Below are 18,526 nucleotides of genomic sequence, written 5' to 3'. Positions count from 1 at the left end.
AATTTCATTTTCTGTGGTGTCCAGAGTCTTTGTGCAAATTGAGAGCAAATGAAGTTTTTTCCCTGCCGTGTGGTGAGAGCAGCACAGCTCCAGGAGCAGCCTGTGTGTTGTGCAGAGCCCCTGGGGTCAGGGTGTGCCCCAGGCTGGGCACAGCAGCTCGCAGATCCCAGCTCCTGGGGCAGTATTGGGTATGAAGGTGCTGTCGGCTCTTAGCTTGCAAAGCTTTGTTTGATATGTGGCATCTGCTTGCAGCATTACTGTATTCTGTGATTTGTGCCCTGTACTTCTCATGTCTCTGCATGTGCTGTGTCTCAGTGTCATGGATATGGTGGAAGTAGTGGAGAGCCTTGGCCTTGTTTCATTCCCTTCTAGCATGGGAGTATTTGAGCAGGTTAACTGCTCTGAATAAAGTGTCTTGAAAGTGAGAAACCCAAGCTGAATCTGGGAAAAGACCATCACTGCTGCCATTTGTCCAGAGCTTTCTGTAATCCCCTTTTAACTACAAATGGGTGAAATTTTGCACACCACATTCAATACTTAAAGACTGTGGCCCCAGTGAGACATTTATGTATTCTTGAGGTCTGGGGAGTTGGGTTTTTTACTAGAAATGCACCTGAGCCTTTTCTGAACCAGGGCTCCTCTGAACTGGGAGTGTATTTTTTTCTGGTGTTTTGTTTTTTTTCTTTCCAGAAAACAGAAAAGGAAGGGTTATTAAAAATGATACTGAAATACAAGAAGTATAAACCACTGTGATTTTAAAGGGCTTTGGAGGGTTGTGGTGATGTTAGTCAAATGTTATGGTTTGTTAAGAGACACTCCCTGCAAACTAATGGATAGCAAGGCCTTTCTAAGGCTGCACCTGCCATTTGTTTGGGTAAATAATTTTTAAACAGGATTTAAACTCACAGTTGTCCTAGGTCCCATGCTTTCAGCTAGAAGTGAGATTCTAGGAATGCCATAAGTTAAGGAATAATGCCTGCTTCTCTTTTGCTAACAACTTTTCCAACACACCTTTCTTCCTCCACCTCTGAAATTGCATCATGGTCAAAGAAGGGTTTGTAACTAGACACCTCTCTGAAATATCTGGACTGGATTTATTTTTGTTGAGGACTGCACAAGATACACAAGGCAGTTGCAATAAGGCTTTTGTCAACAAAGGGACATCAGCCAAAGGAGTGTTCTCTGAGCCATACTCCTGTCCTGGGCAAAGCCCTTGGTGGGCAATTCTGACAATGTTTTAAACACAATGCTCTAAGCTTGGTTGAAGGTTTTGCTGCCTTGATTCATTACATTCATTTTTTTGGGGTTGTTAAATCCACGTTAGACTTCAGCTAACAAATTCAAATTTGATAGGCATGGTTATACTGCTTACACCAGACCACTGCATTTGAAATCTGCTGAAGGTAATAGCCTACCTTATACATATGTCCTACTGAACATGAACAGTCCTGTAAAATTTGATATGTGAGATAAATAGAGGTAATTTAAACAACTTGTACTATGCTAGTTTTTATGCAGCAGAACATACTCAGTAATAATATTATCTTTCTCATGAAGGTCAGTAGCAGAATTAGAATTCTAACTCTCTTTCCAGGGCTTTCTCTGTTGGCTCATTACTTGGTTTCAATATCATTTAAGGCAGAAAGTAAAAAAAAAAAGTAAAAAGAAAAAAAAGGTAAAAAGCTAAAAATATTCTGCATTAATAGCCGTTTTAAGTCTTAAGGCTTAGACAACTTGAATCCAGTGATTTCTAGGCCTCTGCTCTTAGTGCTACATCAATGGGAAATAAGCCTACTTAAACTTCAGTAATATTATTATTATTATGACTACTACTACTTTGTTTAGGCAGAAAATATTGGCTATACTGTTTCCCTTCCTTTCCCATATTTGTTCCTTTATGGAACACTTAAAAATCACACCCAGGGATTTTGTGTGTTACATGCATGGAACAGCACCATGATGTTTGCAGTGAGATTGTAGTGCTAGGCTGTTTCCTGCTATCTGTAGTACTAGGCTGTATCTTGCTGTAAATGCAGGATGCATTTATATAGCAAGATGCTGTTAAGTTGCAAGCCATGTTTTTGTCCTCCCCTATCGATGTATCTCAGTGACCCAGAAGTAAGGGCTCTTACTGGCCTGGCTAGATAAAAGTGGGTATTTTGTGCCTCTGTGCTGCTGCTTCTTCCCCTTAATCAGCAATTCTGGAAGCAATCCACAAGAACCAGACATGCTGCATCCTCTATCCTGCAACTCTGATCAGACAAATTACATCAAAACTTGGTTTTTAAATGCTCAGCACTGCTCAGGGGAGGACAGGAGCCCCTGTTCTATCACATTTTTCTGATTCTGCAGGGTGAGTTTCTATTACAGAAACACTATGGGTGGAACTAGCACCACGGCAAGCCTGTACTTCCTCCTTTTGGCTGCCACCCTTTCTAAAGGCATCGAGCTCTGGGAACAATGTCCGTGTGCACGGAGGCCCCGTGGTGAATCCACCGTGTTCTTGGGTTGCCATCCATTGCTGAAACAAAATCAAATGGGGAAGCAGAGCAGCCTTTTTAGATGTGGGTCAGGGTGATGAGCCAGAGGGATCTGTGTGGATGCTAAATTAGGTGCTGCTGCACTGAAGAGCCACCAAGAAATTCCACCAAAAGCATAAGCAAGCACCAGGCTGACCAGCAAACAAGCAAAGAGCTGTGTCCTGTGGAAAAAAGGAGGCATCTGCTTGGCAGATCTGTTAGGAAAAGTACCAGGGTAGTCAAGCAACAATGCTGGAGGAAATATTTAATTTTTTATCTTTTTGGTAGCTTTTTTCATAAAGCAAAACCTCTCTGTTGTGCGGAAATGGATGATGTAAATTTACCACCTTTCTGCCAAATGCAGTCTTTCTATTTATCATCACATAGTAAGAATCAGGTTTGAGGGAAGCAATTTTTTATACTAACTGCATCACTCCTTATTTCTTTTTGTTGTGTACCTATACTTGGCACAGAGGGAACATAATGAAGTCTGATGCTTCATCATTTGAACTCTGATGGGACAGAGTGTGGTAATGGAACACACAAACAATAAAAAAATTAACTGATGATGTTTTTAAGAGAGAACTTAAGCTCTTAATTTCTCTATTTATGGCTTGCTTCTCCTTCAATAAGAGAAATGTTTCAATAATATGATGAACTGGGAAAGGAAGAAAGGAAGTAGAAGGCTAAATGGTGGTTGTTGTTAATTTGATATTTAATTCCTCCTTTTGAACCTCAGAAACTATTTTAAATTAACTTTAATGGATAAATGCAAGTAGTAGTTGGCACTTTCAAACAAACGCACACGCACCAAAAAGCCTTCCAAAAAACAAGGAAAAAAAAATTGGTCTTGGATTCCCAAATGCAGTCCCAGATTGAATTCTGGGTTTGATTGTAATATCTACCTAACGTGCAACTGCAGTTAGTTCTGACATATCTCAATGTGGCTGTTTCCTACAGTCCATACCACTGAGAATGCCAATATAAACATCTAAACTAAAATACATCATGACTACTGTTTGTGAAATGCATTAACTATATGCAGGTAACCACAATTTTCCTCTCTTTAAAGTATTTCAGGATAGAGAAACTGTGACTTGAGATATGCTACTTAACTCTATTATTTTAAACAAAATTATTCAAAAATTAAAGACAGAACAAAATTAACTTGAGAAAAATGTTTCAGATTTGTGAAGACATTTGGTGACATTTAGCTAGCTCAGCATCCTGAATTTCAGCCAGTTGAGGGCTGATTCTAACCCTACGTGTTAATGGATTGGGATATGGACATAGCCAGGGAAGTGGTTTTTAAAGCAGCTTTTTATTCTCTTAAGGAGGCTTCCCATTCACACCTCAGTGTGGGTAATTCCATCTTCAATGGATTTAGTTGCTACATGTCATTTTCTCAACCCCAGAGCAGCTGGGTGTTACAAGATTTCAACATGTAACGGCCAAGAAACAAACTCCACATTAAAGCAGGGAAGCTGCAGTTTATGCAAATTATTTTACATGCTCAGATATGCAAATGACAGTGAAGTAGATGCTTCTCTTTTCTTCCTCTTTTTCTCACTTCTCATACTCCCTTCAAGTCTGTCAGGAGAGAAGAGCTTTCCTCTGTACCTAATTGTTTTCCTATTGTTTTCATGCTGATATCTTTTGAATAGTGATTCCAGCCAACGACAATTACTTTTGTAAAAAGATAATTATAAATCTGATTTTTGAAAGATTTGAATCAAGTCTTAGCATGAAAAATATTTCTCTCTGTATTCCCAGCAGGATCACACCTTGCAGGGCTCAATGTTCTTAGATCTCCCAAGTCAGTGTCAAGCCTAACATAGTCTGCACTGTGTTAAACAAGTCTATTAAATGTAACCTGCTCTAGTGGAGACAGCACGCTCACACCTCTCATCCTCGTGTTTTTCAGGTGGTAGGGTGAAGGTGAGAGGACGAGAAGGTGGAGATGGAACTGCCAAATCATGCCAAACAACTGCTACTGCAGCTGAACCAGCAACGAGCCAAAGGTTTCCTCTGTGATGTGATCATTGTGGTAGAAAATGCCCTGTTTCGTGCCCATAAGAACATCCTGGCAGCCAGCAGCATGTATTTCAAATCCCTTGTCCTGCATGACAACCTGATAAACTTAGACACGGACATGGTGAACCCCACCGTGTTCCGGCAGATCTTGGACTTTATTTATACTGGCAAGCTCTTAACGACTGACCAGCCTGGTGAACAGAACTTTAATGCTCTCCTCACCGCAGCAAGCTACCTCCAACTGCACGACCTGGCAGCTCTCTGCAGAAAGAAGCTGAAGCGGAACGGCAAGTCCTTTGCTGGCAAGGCCGGTGGCCTTGGTGTTGGGAGATCTGCCAGGAGTCAGAGACTTTCCACTGCTTCAGTCATCCAAGCTCGCTATTCAGGGTCAAATGAGGGGTTGAAGGGCTCGCACTCAAAGGAGCTGTCAAAGGGAAAGCTCTCTGATGACGAGGTCTTCATCAGCAGCTCCAACCAAGAGAACTGTCACTCCTTAAACAGGGGAACCAGCAAGAACGGCGGTGGGAGCAGCAGTGCGAACGGGAGCACCGGTGACCAGGAACTAGGACTTGACCTGTCCAAAAAAAGCCCCTCGCTCCCTGCCGCAGCCTCCCACGATGACACGCAGCACAGCGAAAGCCAGCACGGCTCTCCCCAATCTGCCTCAGCCCCTGCAGCCAACAGTGCCTCATCGTTCGACGAGCCTGGCGTCGGAGCCCCCCACAGCATGGCGGACAGCAGCGACCCCATGGAGATGGATCTGAGTGAGGAGTGCCACCACTCACTGACAGAGAGCAGCCAGCGCAAGGGCCTCCGGCACTCATCCCGCAAGAAGGAGTGGATCAAGAAAGACAACGCCTTTGACCGAAAGGAAGGGGGCAAAGACAGGGACGAGGGTGAAGGGCTGCCCAATGGTATCCTGCTGGGGCCCTTGTCCAAGTCTGTGGAGAGGAGTCTGGCTGGGGCCTACGGGGCAGACCTGCCCTACCCGTGTAAGGAGGAGGTAGAAAACGGTAAGGAGAACAGTGATGACAGTGGCCAGAGCGAGAGCGAGAGCGGCGGCCATACCAGTGCCAACTACGTCTACCGGCAGGAGGGGTTTGAGCCGGTGGCCTATGGTGACAACCTGTATGTCTGCATTCCCTGTGGCAAAGGCTTCCCGAGCTCTGAGCAGCTCAATGCCCATGTGGAAACGCACACCGAGGAAGACCTTTACATCAAGGAGGAAGGCACATACGGCAGCAAGGATGAAGCTGAGGATTTGTCCAACCCCAATCAGTCCTACGCTGCGGAGTCCCGGCCCTTCAAGTGTTCAGTGTGTGAGAAGAGCTACAAGGATCCGGCCACGCTGCGGCAGCACGAGAAGACTCACTGGCTGACGCGGCCCTTCCCTTGCAACATCTGCGGCAAGATGTTCACACAGCGTGGCACCATGACACGGCACATGCGCAGCCACCTGGGGCTCAAGCCCTTTGCTTGCGAGGAATGTGGGATGCGCTTTACCCGGCAGTACCGACTAACAGAGCATATGCGTGTCCACTCAGGAGAAAAACCTTACGAATGTCAACTGTGTGGTGGGAAATTCACCCAGCAGCGCAATCTGATCAGCCACCTGCGAATGCATACCTCTCCCACATAAGCCAAAGACTCCAGAATGAGCTTCAAGCCCATCCGCAGTGATTTACCTTTCTGTAGACTTGCTGCTTAAAAAAAAAAAGAAAAAAAGAAAAAAAAAAAAGGGGCAACTCCCCATACTCTGTTCAGTCATGAGAGGCCTAAACAAATGTAGCTTTAACATTTAAAAAAAAAGTTCATTTTTTTTCCTTTTTTTAAGAAAAGAAAGGTCCACAGCCAAGCTGATGCATTTAGTCCCAGTCTCCCTTCAAATTTTGATGACCTGGCAAGAAATGCCTCTTCTTTTTGCACACATCGACTTCATTGCCACATTGTTTATCTGGAGCAGGTAGGGGGACCTTGGGGAACTTTCAGTCTCTGCTGGCTCCCCCTCCCTGCCTCTTTCTATGTTCCTGTCACTGTACTCATCTCCTCTCCTAAAACCAAACTCAGTAGGGGTATTTCTTGCCATTAAAAAAAAAAAAAACAAAATACACCTTTTCAGTGGCCTAAGTAGCTGTGAAATAACAGCATTCTCAAGTGCAGAAGCTGAGTCTGTGGACCATCTCAGGGGGTTGGCAGTCCCTCCAGAGACTGTGGGAAAGCCACAGCAGTGGTGGAGCCCACCCCTGTCCCCCTGGGCTGGTGATGGTGAGGAGCAGCTCTCAGGGCTGCACCAGTCCCAGTACTTCATTTAACAAATGGCGAAGCCTCCCTTACCATCCCTCCCCATTTTGGTTTTGATCTTTGTCCTTGGCACACATAACCACGTGCCACCTTCTCCCATAAAACATGCAAACCTCTTTTGCCTTACCCATGACTGAACAGGGACTGGATGCCCTGGGAATTTCTTTCAGTGAGCAGGGGGTCGTCTTTACTTTTCTAGTAGTTTCGTATGAATATTCTTTGCTTAGAGGTACTTGTTTTATTAAAGGAAAAACCATTGTAACGTTTATGTGAATGTTTGAACTGGAAGGTCTGAGGTTAATTCTAGGGTGGGTGGGTGGGGAGGGGGTTTGATGTAGGCTGGACTTGCTACAAGTTCCATAGGTACTTTTTTATTATTTTTTTATTTTATTTTTTGTGTGTGTGTATGTTTTTAGCTTTCCTCCCTCACTAAAGAGCAAGTCTGTGTGGACTGACTTGTTACCTTTGCTACCTCTTGAATTCATGAGAACAATAAGATGGTTAGTGAAAGATTAGGCATTTTTTTTTAATTGTAAGTAATTAAATGTATAAAAGTAGAAGCTAAATTAAAGTTAAGGGATTTTTACCACCCCGTCCTTCCATCAAAAGTCAACTAGAGAAATGTTAAAGCAAAGCTTGGCCAAAGACAAAGCAAAAAATACACTGAGCTAGAGGCTGTGCTGGCTGCTTGGACTGGCTCAATTCGCAGTCTCTTGGCTGTCTGTAGTCACTTTTAGATAAAAGCAGAAAACTTCTGAGCTTTTTGGGCCCTTTCCAGCTTTGTTTATTGAGTCTGGATACTATGGGGAGGGGAAAATGTCCCCCTCATCTTCCACTCCCCCAGCACATCTGGGTCAGTCTGTAAACACCTGGCAGGACAGAGGGTGAGGGCATAGCAGCCTATAATTTACTAGAATCCAGAGTGCAATAAGGTGGGGGAGAGGAGGAGAAAGCAAACCAAAGTGTTTCATATCCTCCCTTTTAGACAATTTAACACATGCACACAAAAAAAAAAAAAAAAGAAAAATGAAAAGAAAAAGAAACAAAATGTTCTTGCAACATCTGCCTAAGACATCACAGCCAACAGCTGCTATTGGTTTAGGAGAGAAGACAGAGAACTTTGCCCACCGATTCTTGGCCCCCTTGACTTTGTTGGCGTGACCTTGTGGAAAGCTATGGCTTATTTCAAGCCTCCCGTGACTGTGGTGGTAAAAATTCACAGCCAGTAGAATCATCCCTTCTGAAATGACTAAGGTTTACACTTGCATTTTTTCATTTGTTGGTTTTTGGTGTTTTGTTTTGTTTTTTTTTTATTTTCCACTCAAACCAGTATAGTCTCTATGCGTAAGTTTTACCAAACCTCACGTTTTGTCTTTTTTTTTAAAAAAAAAGAAACAAAACGAACAAATTTTTAAAGTTTTGACCAAAAAAAAAAAAAAAAAGGAAAAAAGCGAGCATGTTTGACTAAAACAAAGAAATATAAGCTTCATTTTCTATTGGGGTTTTTTTGGCTTGGTTTTTTTGTTTTGTTTTGTTTAATTTTTTGTTATTTGGGGTTTTTTTTAAGGTAGACTAGTCCATGAGAAGTTTTTGGGTCAAATGACTGAACTGAGGAAACTGGAATCCAGGCTCCAAGCAATAGACAACCCAAAGGCGCTGAGCCTTGGCCTGGTGTCACGTTACAGGGAACACTCGCCCCTCTCGGCCGCTCCCGTGTGCTTCTCCCGGTGCCATTGTCCGCTCGCTCCCGGACGCCTGCGAGCCCCGGAGCGCGGGAGGGGTGCATGGACTTTTGCTTTTGTCGATTTGTGCTCAGACGCGCTGTTTATTTTTCGGGGCTTAAGTGGGCTTCTAGCGTCTTTAGCACTTCCACATTTTTGAATATATATTGATTTATTTTCTCCTTGATTCTTTGTCAACACCGCCGCCCGAGAATGTCCCCAAAATAGTCTTTGGGAAGGACAGGGAAGGCCGTGCCATCTACCTTGCTCTGAGGGGGAGTGTGAGCAGAGCCCGGGGACAGCTGTGCAAGATGAGTTCTGGGCACTGTCACCCCGCCTTTGCCTCCTCTGCAGCCACCCAGGGCGGAGCTGCCCCCGCTCCGGCTCCCCTGGAGCCCATTCCAAAGCCGGGTTTAGCTCCCTGTCGTTGCAGTGGCGCTGGGGACAGCAGCTGGAGCTGCCAGGAGTCACCCTGGGACAGCGGCATTCACGGGGACCGAGGCAGCCGAGCCCGGGAGCAGCCCAGGCACGGAGCTCCTCAGCCGGCAAACCCCTGCTCCCCTCTCTTAATTCCATTTCTACATGTGTGTGGGTGATGTAGCTTCTCCCCTGCCCCAGGCCCCTTTCATTTGTTTCTTAAGCCTTGAGAATTATGTTGAACTTTCAGGACCCAATGCTATTTTTTAAAACTATTTTTTGGAGCATCTTTTTTTTTTTTTTAATCCCCTCCCCAGCACTTAAAACAGTACGACATAAAGTCTGTGTACAGCAAGAGTATTGTACAAAAGGAAATTATGTTCTTTTTTCAAATAGCTGTGTAAAGTTGTGTTCCATAGATTGAGTATAAACAACGTTTTCCAAATTGTGACAGTAATAATTAATAACTAATAATACTCAAAACTTCAGGGACTGTTTCAGGCCTGCTTGGGGCCTAAACACTCAACTGCATTTGTACGACATAGTATTGTATCAACATTTTTCTGTATTTTAATGAGAAAGCAAAACACTAGTTTCATATTTAAGATTTTAAGAATTTTAGGGTGGGGGGGAGGGAGCTGCGTTTTTGGTTTTTTTTAAATTTTATTTTGAAATTTTTTTTTAAATACACAAAGAGCCTCAAGAGGAAAAAAACAATTTAAAAGGAAACAAAAAAAAGAAAAAAAAAGAAAAAAAAAAGAGGCCAGGCAGCTTAAGTATATGCTTTAGTCACTTAGTTCCAGAATGTTTTCGGAATAACAGGAAAAAAAAGATAAAATAGCAAAAGTTGTATAAAAGAATAAGAAGCTCATACCCAAATTCACAAAACTATTTTTTAAACCAAAGCACATTTGAATGAGTATGGAACCTCACTTGGCTCAGAAAAGTACTAATATATTTATCTCATTGTTTACATAAACTTTTACAGTTTCAGACCTCAACAGATCTAGGGGCCAGTCAAAATTAATCTTTGCTTTTTCCATTGGTTTGTCTCTGAAGGCTACGCAGTGTTCCCCAGCTTGGGAGGGGGAATCTGTGTCCCAGCCTGCATTCCAGCCCTGCTCCGGGAGGGTGGGGAGAGGGTGGGCAATTAGAAATATGGCATGTAGAATTTTTTTTTCTTTAATCCATGAGATGTTGCTGGGAGTGAGACCCAGGCACTATTGTAGGGGCATTTCAGCCTCCCTTCTTTCTCAGAGGAGTCTGAGGGAACCAAGAGGGCAAAGGGAGATGCAGGAAGCTCTGGAGATAAGAAAGAATGTTAGAAGATGTTGGGAGCTGCTGTACCCAGCACATCTCCTGAACTTTAGCCACAGGGAGCTGGGCTGTTTTCCAGTCCATTACTGCAAAACTTCCAAAAACAAATTCCTGACAGAAAATCCCCAAAGGCCCGGCTCTGTGCACTTGGGGCTGTTAGCAGGAGCCACAAAGCTGACAGAAGACACCAAAGAGCTATTGGCACCCAGCTTCTGTGAGGCTTTGCCCTCGGGGCACCGAGCAGCTCCAGCCTGGGCTGGGACCGAGCCTGGGGCTCCTCTGGGCCCCCTGAAGGGAACCTGGATTGATTCACTCCAGACCCTACAGTCCTGCTCAAAGAGCCCAACCAAAACTCCTAAGGCTGCCTAGGTGGAAACCTAAGTCCATCTGCATGGTAGAACAGTTTAAAGAAGACCAATGAGGATGGTTTGCTAAAATAACGCTGAAGCCAAAAATAAACAGGTTTAAGAAAGGCTCCCCATCATTAGTCTTGACCCTTTGTAGCTTTTATCTTCTACACCAAAGCCACCTCAAACATTTGAGGGGGGGCTGATGGAAAATGAAATATTAATTTTGCCTGGTCTTAATATCTAACGAAGATGGTGCAAACACTATTTGACAGTGTTGTTTTTGTATCAATATGTATGTGCAGTAATGAATGTATTTATTTCTCAGATTCTGTATGCACAGTTTTGCAATGTAATTCAGAAAGTTGCAAACACAAAGATGTGTCCGCAGGGTCTTCTCTACAGGATTTCAAAAAAATGAAAAAAATATATTAAAAAAAAAGAAAAAAAAAAGAAAAAAGGAATCTCAGAGACTCAGCATAGCCATAAACCATAACCTGTGAAGACAATACAAAGACTGGACTTTTGTAGCTTTGCATAGAAGAGGAATTTATGTTTTGCTGTATTTAAATGTTTCAATTTACAGTGTCACTCTTTTAAGATTCCTGTTTTGGTTTTTGTTTTCCTTTCTCTTGTGTGTGGAAAGCATTGTTTTCAAGCAGTGCAGGTTCAAAGTCTGGGTTAGCAGTATTTTACCATGTTGCTTCAGTTCTGAAAAGCAGGAATATGGGTCTTGACCAGAGAAACATCCAGTACACTTAATGAAACAAAATGAAATTTGAGGTGACTGCTGGCAAAATCCAGAGAAGGTCAAAGTCACTTGAGGAATGGCTGTGTGCTTCTGATGGCAGCTTGTGGCTGAGACAAGTCTGTTGTCCTGCCTGAAGGACAGGATGTAGCTCCTTTTTAGTGTCCCTCGTCCCTCACGTACTGTTCGCTGTGGTAGCAATAAGAATGTCAGAAGTGGGGAGTGGAGGCCTGGGATGGGCAGAGGGAGCTCCGTGCCAAACCCCACAGCCTCTGCCCATCTCATGGTGGGCCTTGCAGACCATACTGAAACATCAGGTTCAGCCAGCACAGGGCCTGGAGCCCCTGGGAGAAGCTGTGCTTTCCAAAGCCTCTTGTTCCAGTATTGGTGGAGTCAGCACCTACTACAGCCTTACAAATCAGCATGAAGAAAGGATGTGTGCTGATTTCTGGATATTTGCCAGATTCTGAAACCTTTGCAATTAACAGTTCTGGAGTTAAGGGAAAAGCAAATAAAAAACAAAGAAACAAAACCTCCCTACATTTTAATTGGGTGTAAGAGGCTCTGGGTAGCAAACATTGAGCTGTCCCCAGACAGCAGAGATGCTCATCATTGAGATGGCATGTTTGGATAAACATTTGTTTAAGCAAGAATTAAAAATCTAAATGAACCCAGAGCTGTAATTCTGGAAAAAATAAAGAGACTTAGGGCATTTTTTTTTCGTTTTTGTTTAAGTAATTACTTGCTCAACATCAGTGAAGTCTCCATTTACTGTAAAATCCTTTCTTTTTATAAGCTTATTCTTGCACTCCAGAACTGGCCATATTCTTGAAAAAGAAAATTTAGGGGTTGCTTTCAATAGCTGAAAGCAGCCTTTTGCAATGTTTTAAGTCCCATGGTACTTTATGATCCTGATTTTAGTGCAGGAAACAAGCAGGCTAAAGGAAAAGCTGTTTCTCAGCCCCTTTCCACTCCTCGTATTTTGCATTTTTTCAGAATAGGGTAAGAAATTTCAGCTTTGATTATTTCCTGTTAGACTCACTAAATTTGCTGCTTTCCTTGGAAAAGGAAAATATTTGGGAACCCTTGTGAGGCAGTTCCAGCTCTGCTGTAAGATTCCTAGCTGGTCCTCCAAGTCAGGAAGACTCCTTTGTTTCAGCCCTGGTTCATCTTTCCGCCACATCAGAACTGCTGTTTATTCTGCTTTCCTTGTTTTAACTAACAACTCAAAGATCCTGAAACAGAAGTTCAGAGAGAGAAATGCATTTTTGTTCAACTGTCTCCTATTGCCACCATCTCCTTTCCTTCCTTCCCTAATTTTCCTGAGCATTTTGAAGGCCAGTGTTGGGCACAGGGATGAGGGGATCGGTGTTTTTGGAGCAGAGCAGCCCCTGTGGCTTGTGGTGGGGCAGGTCTGAACCCCCACACCTGATGTGGCATTTGCTGCACTTAGGGACCCACTTCATAGTGCTGCTTCCCCCGAGGAGCGGGGCTGGTTTACACTTCCTCTGTCACAAGTTACCAGTCGAAGCACTCTCAGCACAGCTGTTCCTCTGACCTTCCACAGGACTTTTGACTGGCTGGGGATAATTTTTCTATGAGGAGAGGATCTTGTTCTGGCTGGCTGCATATTTTTCCCCATTTTATTTTCATATTTTCGATACAACTGAAAAAGGGATGTTGCATCACCCCTTTTGGTTTTTGTTTTTTGTTTGTTTGGGTTTTTTTCATTTTAAGCCTTAACTATCAGTCAGTCTGGAAGCCCTGGATGTTTCCTGGGGAGGGGGGAAGGAGGGAAGGTCAAGGGAAAGGCCAACATTCCTGCTGCAATGTTCTGTTCATTTCCTTCAAGAGCTTGAATTCAGGTCAGAGCCACAATAGTTGTGGCTTCAACTCAAGTGTCATATAAAAAGATACAGAAATTATAATATGATCTCAGCATTCAGAAATTTGCAGTCTTAATGTACAGTGATGAGAAACTGTTATTTTATGATCTTTTCATTAAAAGCTTGATTGAAAAATTACATATCTTGCTCTAGAGTTCACCTTGTTCCTATAGCTGACTCTCTCCATGTTTTCTCTTCATTTATTCTTGCCCAGGGATCTGAACCAGCTACTTCACAAAGAGACCCCCTCTCCCCACACACACAGTCTAAAAAAGACACTCAACCTCACATTTTATGCACTTCTGCACTTGGGTCATAAGCCAAAATCTGACACTTGTTAGAATATAAGAAAGGATGAATTGAGGGGCCAGGTGGGCACACAGAAATGGTGCAGGCAATGGATAATGGACCAATCATAATTTCCCTTTTTTTGTTGTGACCCTGAGCAAGATGAGGCTGATTTTGAAAAGTTACTCCTGTTTTGTCCTAACCACAGTCTGAAAGCAGTGTTTGCCAGAGACAGGAGATGGTAGATGGACCTGCCAATCCATAAATCCCTCCAGACTATTTGGGCTCTAAGTGTATCTATGAGGAGCAGCGAGGAAGCTGAGGCAGAAAAGTTTCCTATAAGAAATTTTAGTCCTCCACCAACCTATGGTGCAGGTAAAAGGAGTAAATGCTTCCAGGGAAGATTAATGTAACTGATGACAGAAGCACCCACTGCAGATTACAACCCCTCCAATGTTACAATTCAGTCATTTTTCCTTGGCAAGGTTAAATGTGACCCTAGCAAAATTCATTCACATTTCCAGAGCCTGGGTTCCAAATGGTATTTTTTCAGGCTCCCAAGCCAAGATTTTGGATTTAAGAATTCTTTAATAAAACACCTGAATGAAACAAATAAAGCATCTTCACTACACTGCAAGAGCCAAGCCTGATATTTTGCAGCCCTTCCTTTGTAACACTATTCATCAGCTCAGTTGTGCTGTTTCTCCCAGAGCATAGGAGAATGCTGTAATATACAGCAGAGTAACCCTGCTGTTGAATTCATATAGTTCATTTTTTTCTTTAAACACAATGCTGACTATATTTTAAAGTGACTGACTGAAGGAGCTTCAAGTTTAGTCAGTTTTCTGACAGGTTGCAAAGTCAGCAGCACTGGCAAGAAAATAATTTTTATTTGTCCTTGGAGATGTGTTTTACCCAGCAAGGTTAAAGAGAAGGACAAAAATGAACAGAAAAACAGATGAAGAGCTACAGAAAACCAGAGGCTGTTTTTCAACATCTCGGATGTGGTAATGAGCCTGCAGTCTTTTCCCAGCTACCAGTGATTTTTTCTGTTTTTTCCCTTTTATTTCTAATTTCTTCTGGAAGTTTTTGCTTCCTGGCACCCATATCTCTGTGGCATAAGTGGTTTCTAGCATAGTTAAAAGATTGCATGTTCTATTTTACTTTCTTTGCCGTGGTCAGCTCCTTTTCATCTCATAAGATCCTGTAACAACTATACAAAACTCTTCATACAGTAACTCCCAACTGAAATGCAGCTGCCTCTGCAGTGGAACACTGAAATATGTACAACTGAAGTGCAGAGTGCAGGATGTAAAGGATACCAGATATGTCTGGAATGCCTGGGAATTTGTACTTTCTTCCCTCTGCTTTCATTAGCCCCATTTATTGGTAGGATTTCTTTTCTCCCAAACCCACACTCACTTGCTTCCTCTCCACCACCCTTCTCCCTCTTGAAGAGCAGACATTGGGTTAAACCTTTGAATGATAGGTTTGGTTTTTGCTTTCTTGCAGGAAATATTTCATCAAAATTGGAACTTTTCCATGGGAACAAATTTTATTTTAAATGAGATTTTGTTTCAGCCACTGTTGAGATCCCATTTGGACTCTGCTGAGTGGATACAGATGGAGAATATTTGTTTGTTTCATAAGAATTATCATGACTGGTACCACAATGAGAAGTTAAAAAGGAAGGACAATTTTTTAGTAAAGAATAATTTCAGGTCAGTGAAGGCTGAAAGACTAGCATCTCACTTTGAAAATTATTTCTAAAATATGCCTTCATCCTGTTTTGTGCTGAAGATAAACTGAAGCACTAGAGATTTCATCTGCATGAAATGCTACATTTTCAAAAGGCCTAAGACTGCTGAAGCAGTTTCTAACTATTAATTTTGTGTGTCTGAGTTTTGTTTGTCTGGATATCTTACAAAGTTGTCCAGGTTTCAGCAAAGTGATTTTGTGTGCACTTGTGCAAAGCCTGCTGTGTACCAAGTTTAGTGTGACCTGGCTTAAAGCAGTAATAGCTAAAGCAGGTGCACTGCCATAGCAAAATGCATTGTTCTTTGTCTTGTTATTTCCCTATGCTGTGGGAGGCAGCTCCTGCAGCCCCCTGTAAGCTGCACCTCAAGAATCAAACTGCATCTCCCACAGGAGAGGTTGGCTGCTCTCAGCAGAGCTTTAAGTCACTCACCCCTTCCATGGGCTGTTTTTATGCTCATGTTCAGCTCCCAACTCAGAACCATAAATACTCCAAGGTTTGCTATTTGGACCACAATTGCTTCCCTCTGCATCTCCTCTGGGCACTGTTCCTGCCTAAATTCTGCAGTTTCCTCCCTGCTACAGGTCACCATACCACACCTTCTTTCCTTCCCTTCATGGCAATGATCAGTTTTGGGTTTGCTTTTTTGCCCTGCAGTTACAGAATCACAGAATCACAGAATCACAGAATTTTCAAGACTGGAAGAGACCTATAAGATCATCTAGTCCAGCCGATGTTGTGCTGTCTTAGTGATGAACACTGTTGGAAGCTGCTGCAGAGTGAGTTTGGATCCATATGTTTCAGCTCAGTAGCTGAGCCAGTTGTAAGAAAGCACAATCTCCCTGCAGTTACAGCACATCCAGAGCTCCAGCACTGCAGAGCACAGAACATCCATCACACTGGCTTCTGCTGTTCCAGGTGCTAAGAAGGGAGACCAATGGAGCTGGCATGTATCAGCCCAGGAGGTGATTCATGGCCCTGCCTACTTCCTGTGCTTCTGCCTTCTCATAATTTTGTCCCTTTCTTTTTAGTAAGGAGAGATGTTGTTGCAGGGCTCTCTCAGCAGAAGAGGGTAATTTTGGGGATAATTTGGCTCTGAAGCAAAGGCCTAATTCTCCCTCTCTGTTCTTGTCCATTCTCTCCTTCTTGCACACAATAATTAGATTTTAAGAAACCAGACAGAATCCTGCACCCCTTGTCTCTGGATCCAGCTGGTTCCTTTACTTTTCATTAGAGATTTTGAATTTGATAAAAATCAAGAACTCTTGCAGAAGCCATGCTTGAAGCAAGCAGCATTTTAGGCTAGTAAAATTAAGACATAGCTTTCCCTTGATTTAAGAGGACAGCAGTGGCACAGCAAATTCCAGCTCTAAGATCTTTTGGTCAGTCTCCCTTCACAGTCCCCAGTCAGGCACTGGGGATTCAGACACAGGAACCTGGCCAGACGACATAACCACATCCCCTGGCTCTGGCTGCACAGGGAGCACTTTATGAGCATTAGGCAGACCTGAGCTTCACACCTGGGTAGATGCTGCTGCTCTGCAGCCCTACAGAGATCTGTGCCTTTGCAGTAACAGGCTTGGCCATTCAAACACCATCTGGGACTGGCCAGACAGGTCTGACTGCAGGACAGTGGCGAGAGCAGCATCACCAGATGTCAGTTCTCAGCCTCCCAAGGATCTGTAAAACGTGCAGAACTAAGCTCTGGGTTTCTAGCCTTGTCACCAGAGGCCCTTGCTACCCCCATCACCAGGCAGCAGCCTCCTGCCAAGTCCAGCTGGTCCCCTTGCCACAATAGCAGCCAAAGGCCAGCCAGAGAAGATTGCACAACCAGGCCTTGATCTGTATTTTCCACTGCTCAGCCAGAAAACCCCTCCTTTTTTCCAGCACAGCTGTTTTCCATCTCTGCTCAGGAAACATGCCCTGTTTTTGATTCCTGGTCTTGCTTTATGAAGCAATCATGGGCAGGCTGTCTGGGTGGAATGGGTCACGAAGTGGTGGATAACTCTGGATTCTGAACGCCAACACAGAACAAAGGGGAGCTTTGCCAAGGCTCAGGTGAGCCTGGGGTCAGCACACAGACAGGCTCCTGACGTCAGCACAAACGCAAGGTTTTCTTTCTCTGGGCTGTAGGGTTTGAAATCCCCCCTCCCTTTTCCTCTCCTGCCTGCTTGCCACAGCCTTTTCCTGGTTAGAGCCATGTTTCAGTAACAACATGTATGGGTGATGGTGTCACTATTTTGCTACATCTTACTCACACTAAACTCCTGGACCATGGTGGCTATTGTTCCTAAGCTGCCAGCCTTGTACAGCTCTGTTAATGAGCTGCCTGTTTGTTCCCTCCTAGGCATTTTGGGTGACAGTATCAGAACACACAGCTGCAGCTGGGTCAAGGCAGCCCTGCTGTCAGAGACACTTCAGCCCTGTGCACACCGAGGGTGGTGGGGTGGCAGACAGTGGCTGCAGAGCCAGGATGAAGTGCAGACCCGGATGTGGTCCACTCAGGAACACCAGCAGCCAGGAACACCCTGGCATTGCACTTCTTGGCTCTCTCCCCAAAACACTGGAAATTAGCCAGCTCCCTGGCCATATCGACCTGGAAATTAGCTAGCTTCCTCAAGGGTTAAGGCATTAATGTTAACACCATCTATATTAACTAAAAATAATATGTGTGCAAAAACATCTGAGTTACAGCTGTTACAGGAGTCCTACCTTGCCTTTTCTGAGTCCTTCATGTGCGAAGTGTAGTCCTGTAGAGCAAAGGCCTATAAAGTGTCTTTTATGCTGGAAGGGGTAGAAGGAGAAGTTACAATGGACTTACCTGGAGCTCACACAGAGGTGCTTCAGGACAGACTTTGTGATCACAAAGGGCAGAACAAATGATAGAGGAGGCTGACCACTTTTTCCTTTTTTAATTTATTTTTTCCGTGTAGGGTTGAGCTAACAACCAGCTGGGTCTGTGCCTCCAGGTAGAGGAAACACAGAAAAACAGAAGGGAAGCAGAGTTCCACCTCCATTTCTTTTATAAATTTTCATTGATCAGTTCCTGGCCACTCTAACTGGTTTAAGAGTGTCCACACAAAGGACTTAGTGTCATAACAGGAAGGATTCAAAAATCATGGGATTGAATCCTTGCTGCCATCACACATCAATCCTTGCTGCCACAGCCTGCAGGAGCAGCAGCAGCTGATG

At 43.7% G+C, this 18,526-nt stretch overlaps 1 protein-coding gene across 7 annotated transcripts in view; it reads left to right on the top strand.

The window, feature by feature from the left end:
• The window catches only part of HIC2 (HIC ZBTB transcriptional repressor 2), a 70,840-nt gene extending 64,526 nt beyond the window's left edge, over nt 1–6,314 (top strand). For all 7 annotated transcript variants that reach the window (XM_058816758.1, XM_058816763.1, XM_058816759.1 and 4 more), the window contains one exon: nt 4,444–6,314. In XM_058816758.1, coding sequence (XP_058672741.1) covers nt 4,480–6,192 — 1,713 coding nt within the window. In that variant the 5' untranslated portion in view covers nt 4,444–4,479 and the 3' untranslated portion in view covers nt 6,193–6,314. The remainder of the gene's footprint in view (nt 1–4,443) is intronic.
• Nucleotides 6,315–18,526: the final 12,212 nt, after the last annotated feature.

Source organism: Ammospiza caudacuta, chromosome 18, assembly GCF_027887145.1.
Source record: "Ammospiza caudacuta isolate bAmmCau1 chromosome 18, bAmmCau1.pri, whole genome shotgun sequence".
Classification (NCBI taxonomy): Eukaryota; Metazoa; Chordata; class Aves; order Passeriformes; family Passerellidae; genus Ammospiza; species Ammospiza caudacuta.
This window is presented reverse-complemented; position numbering and strand designations above follow the sequence as displayed.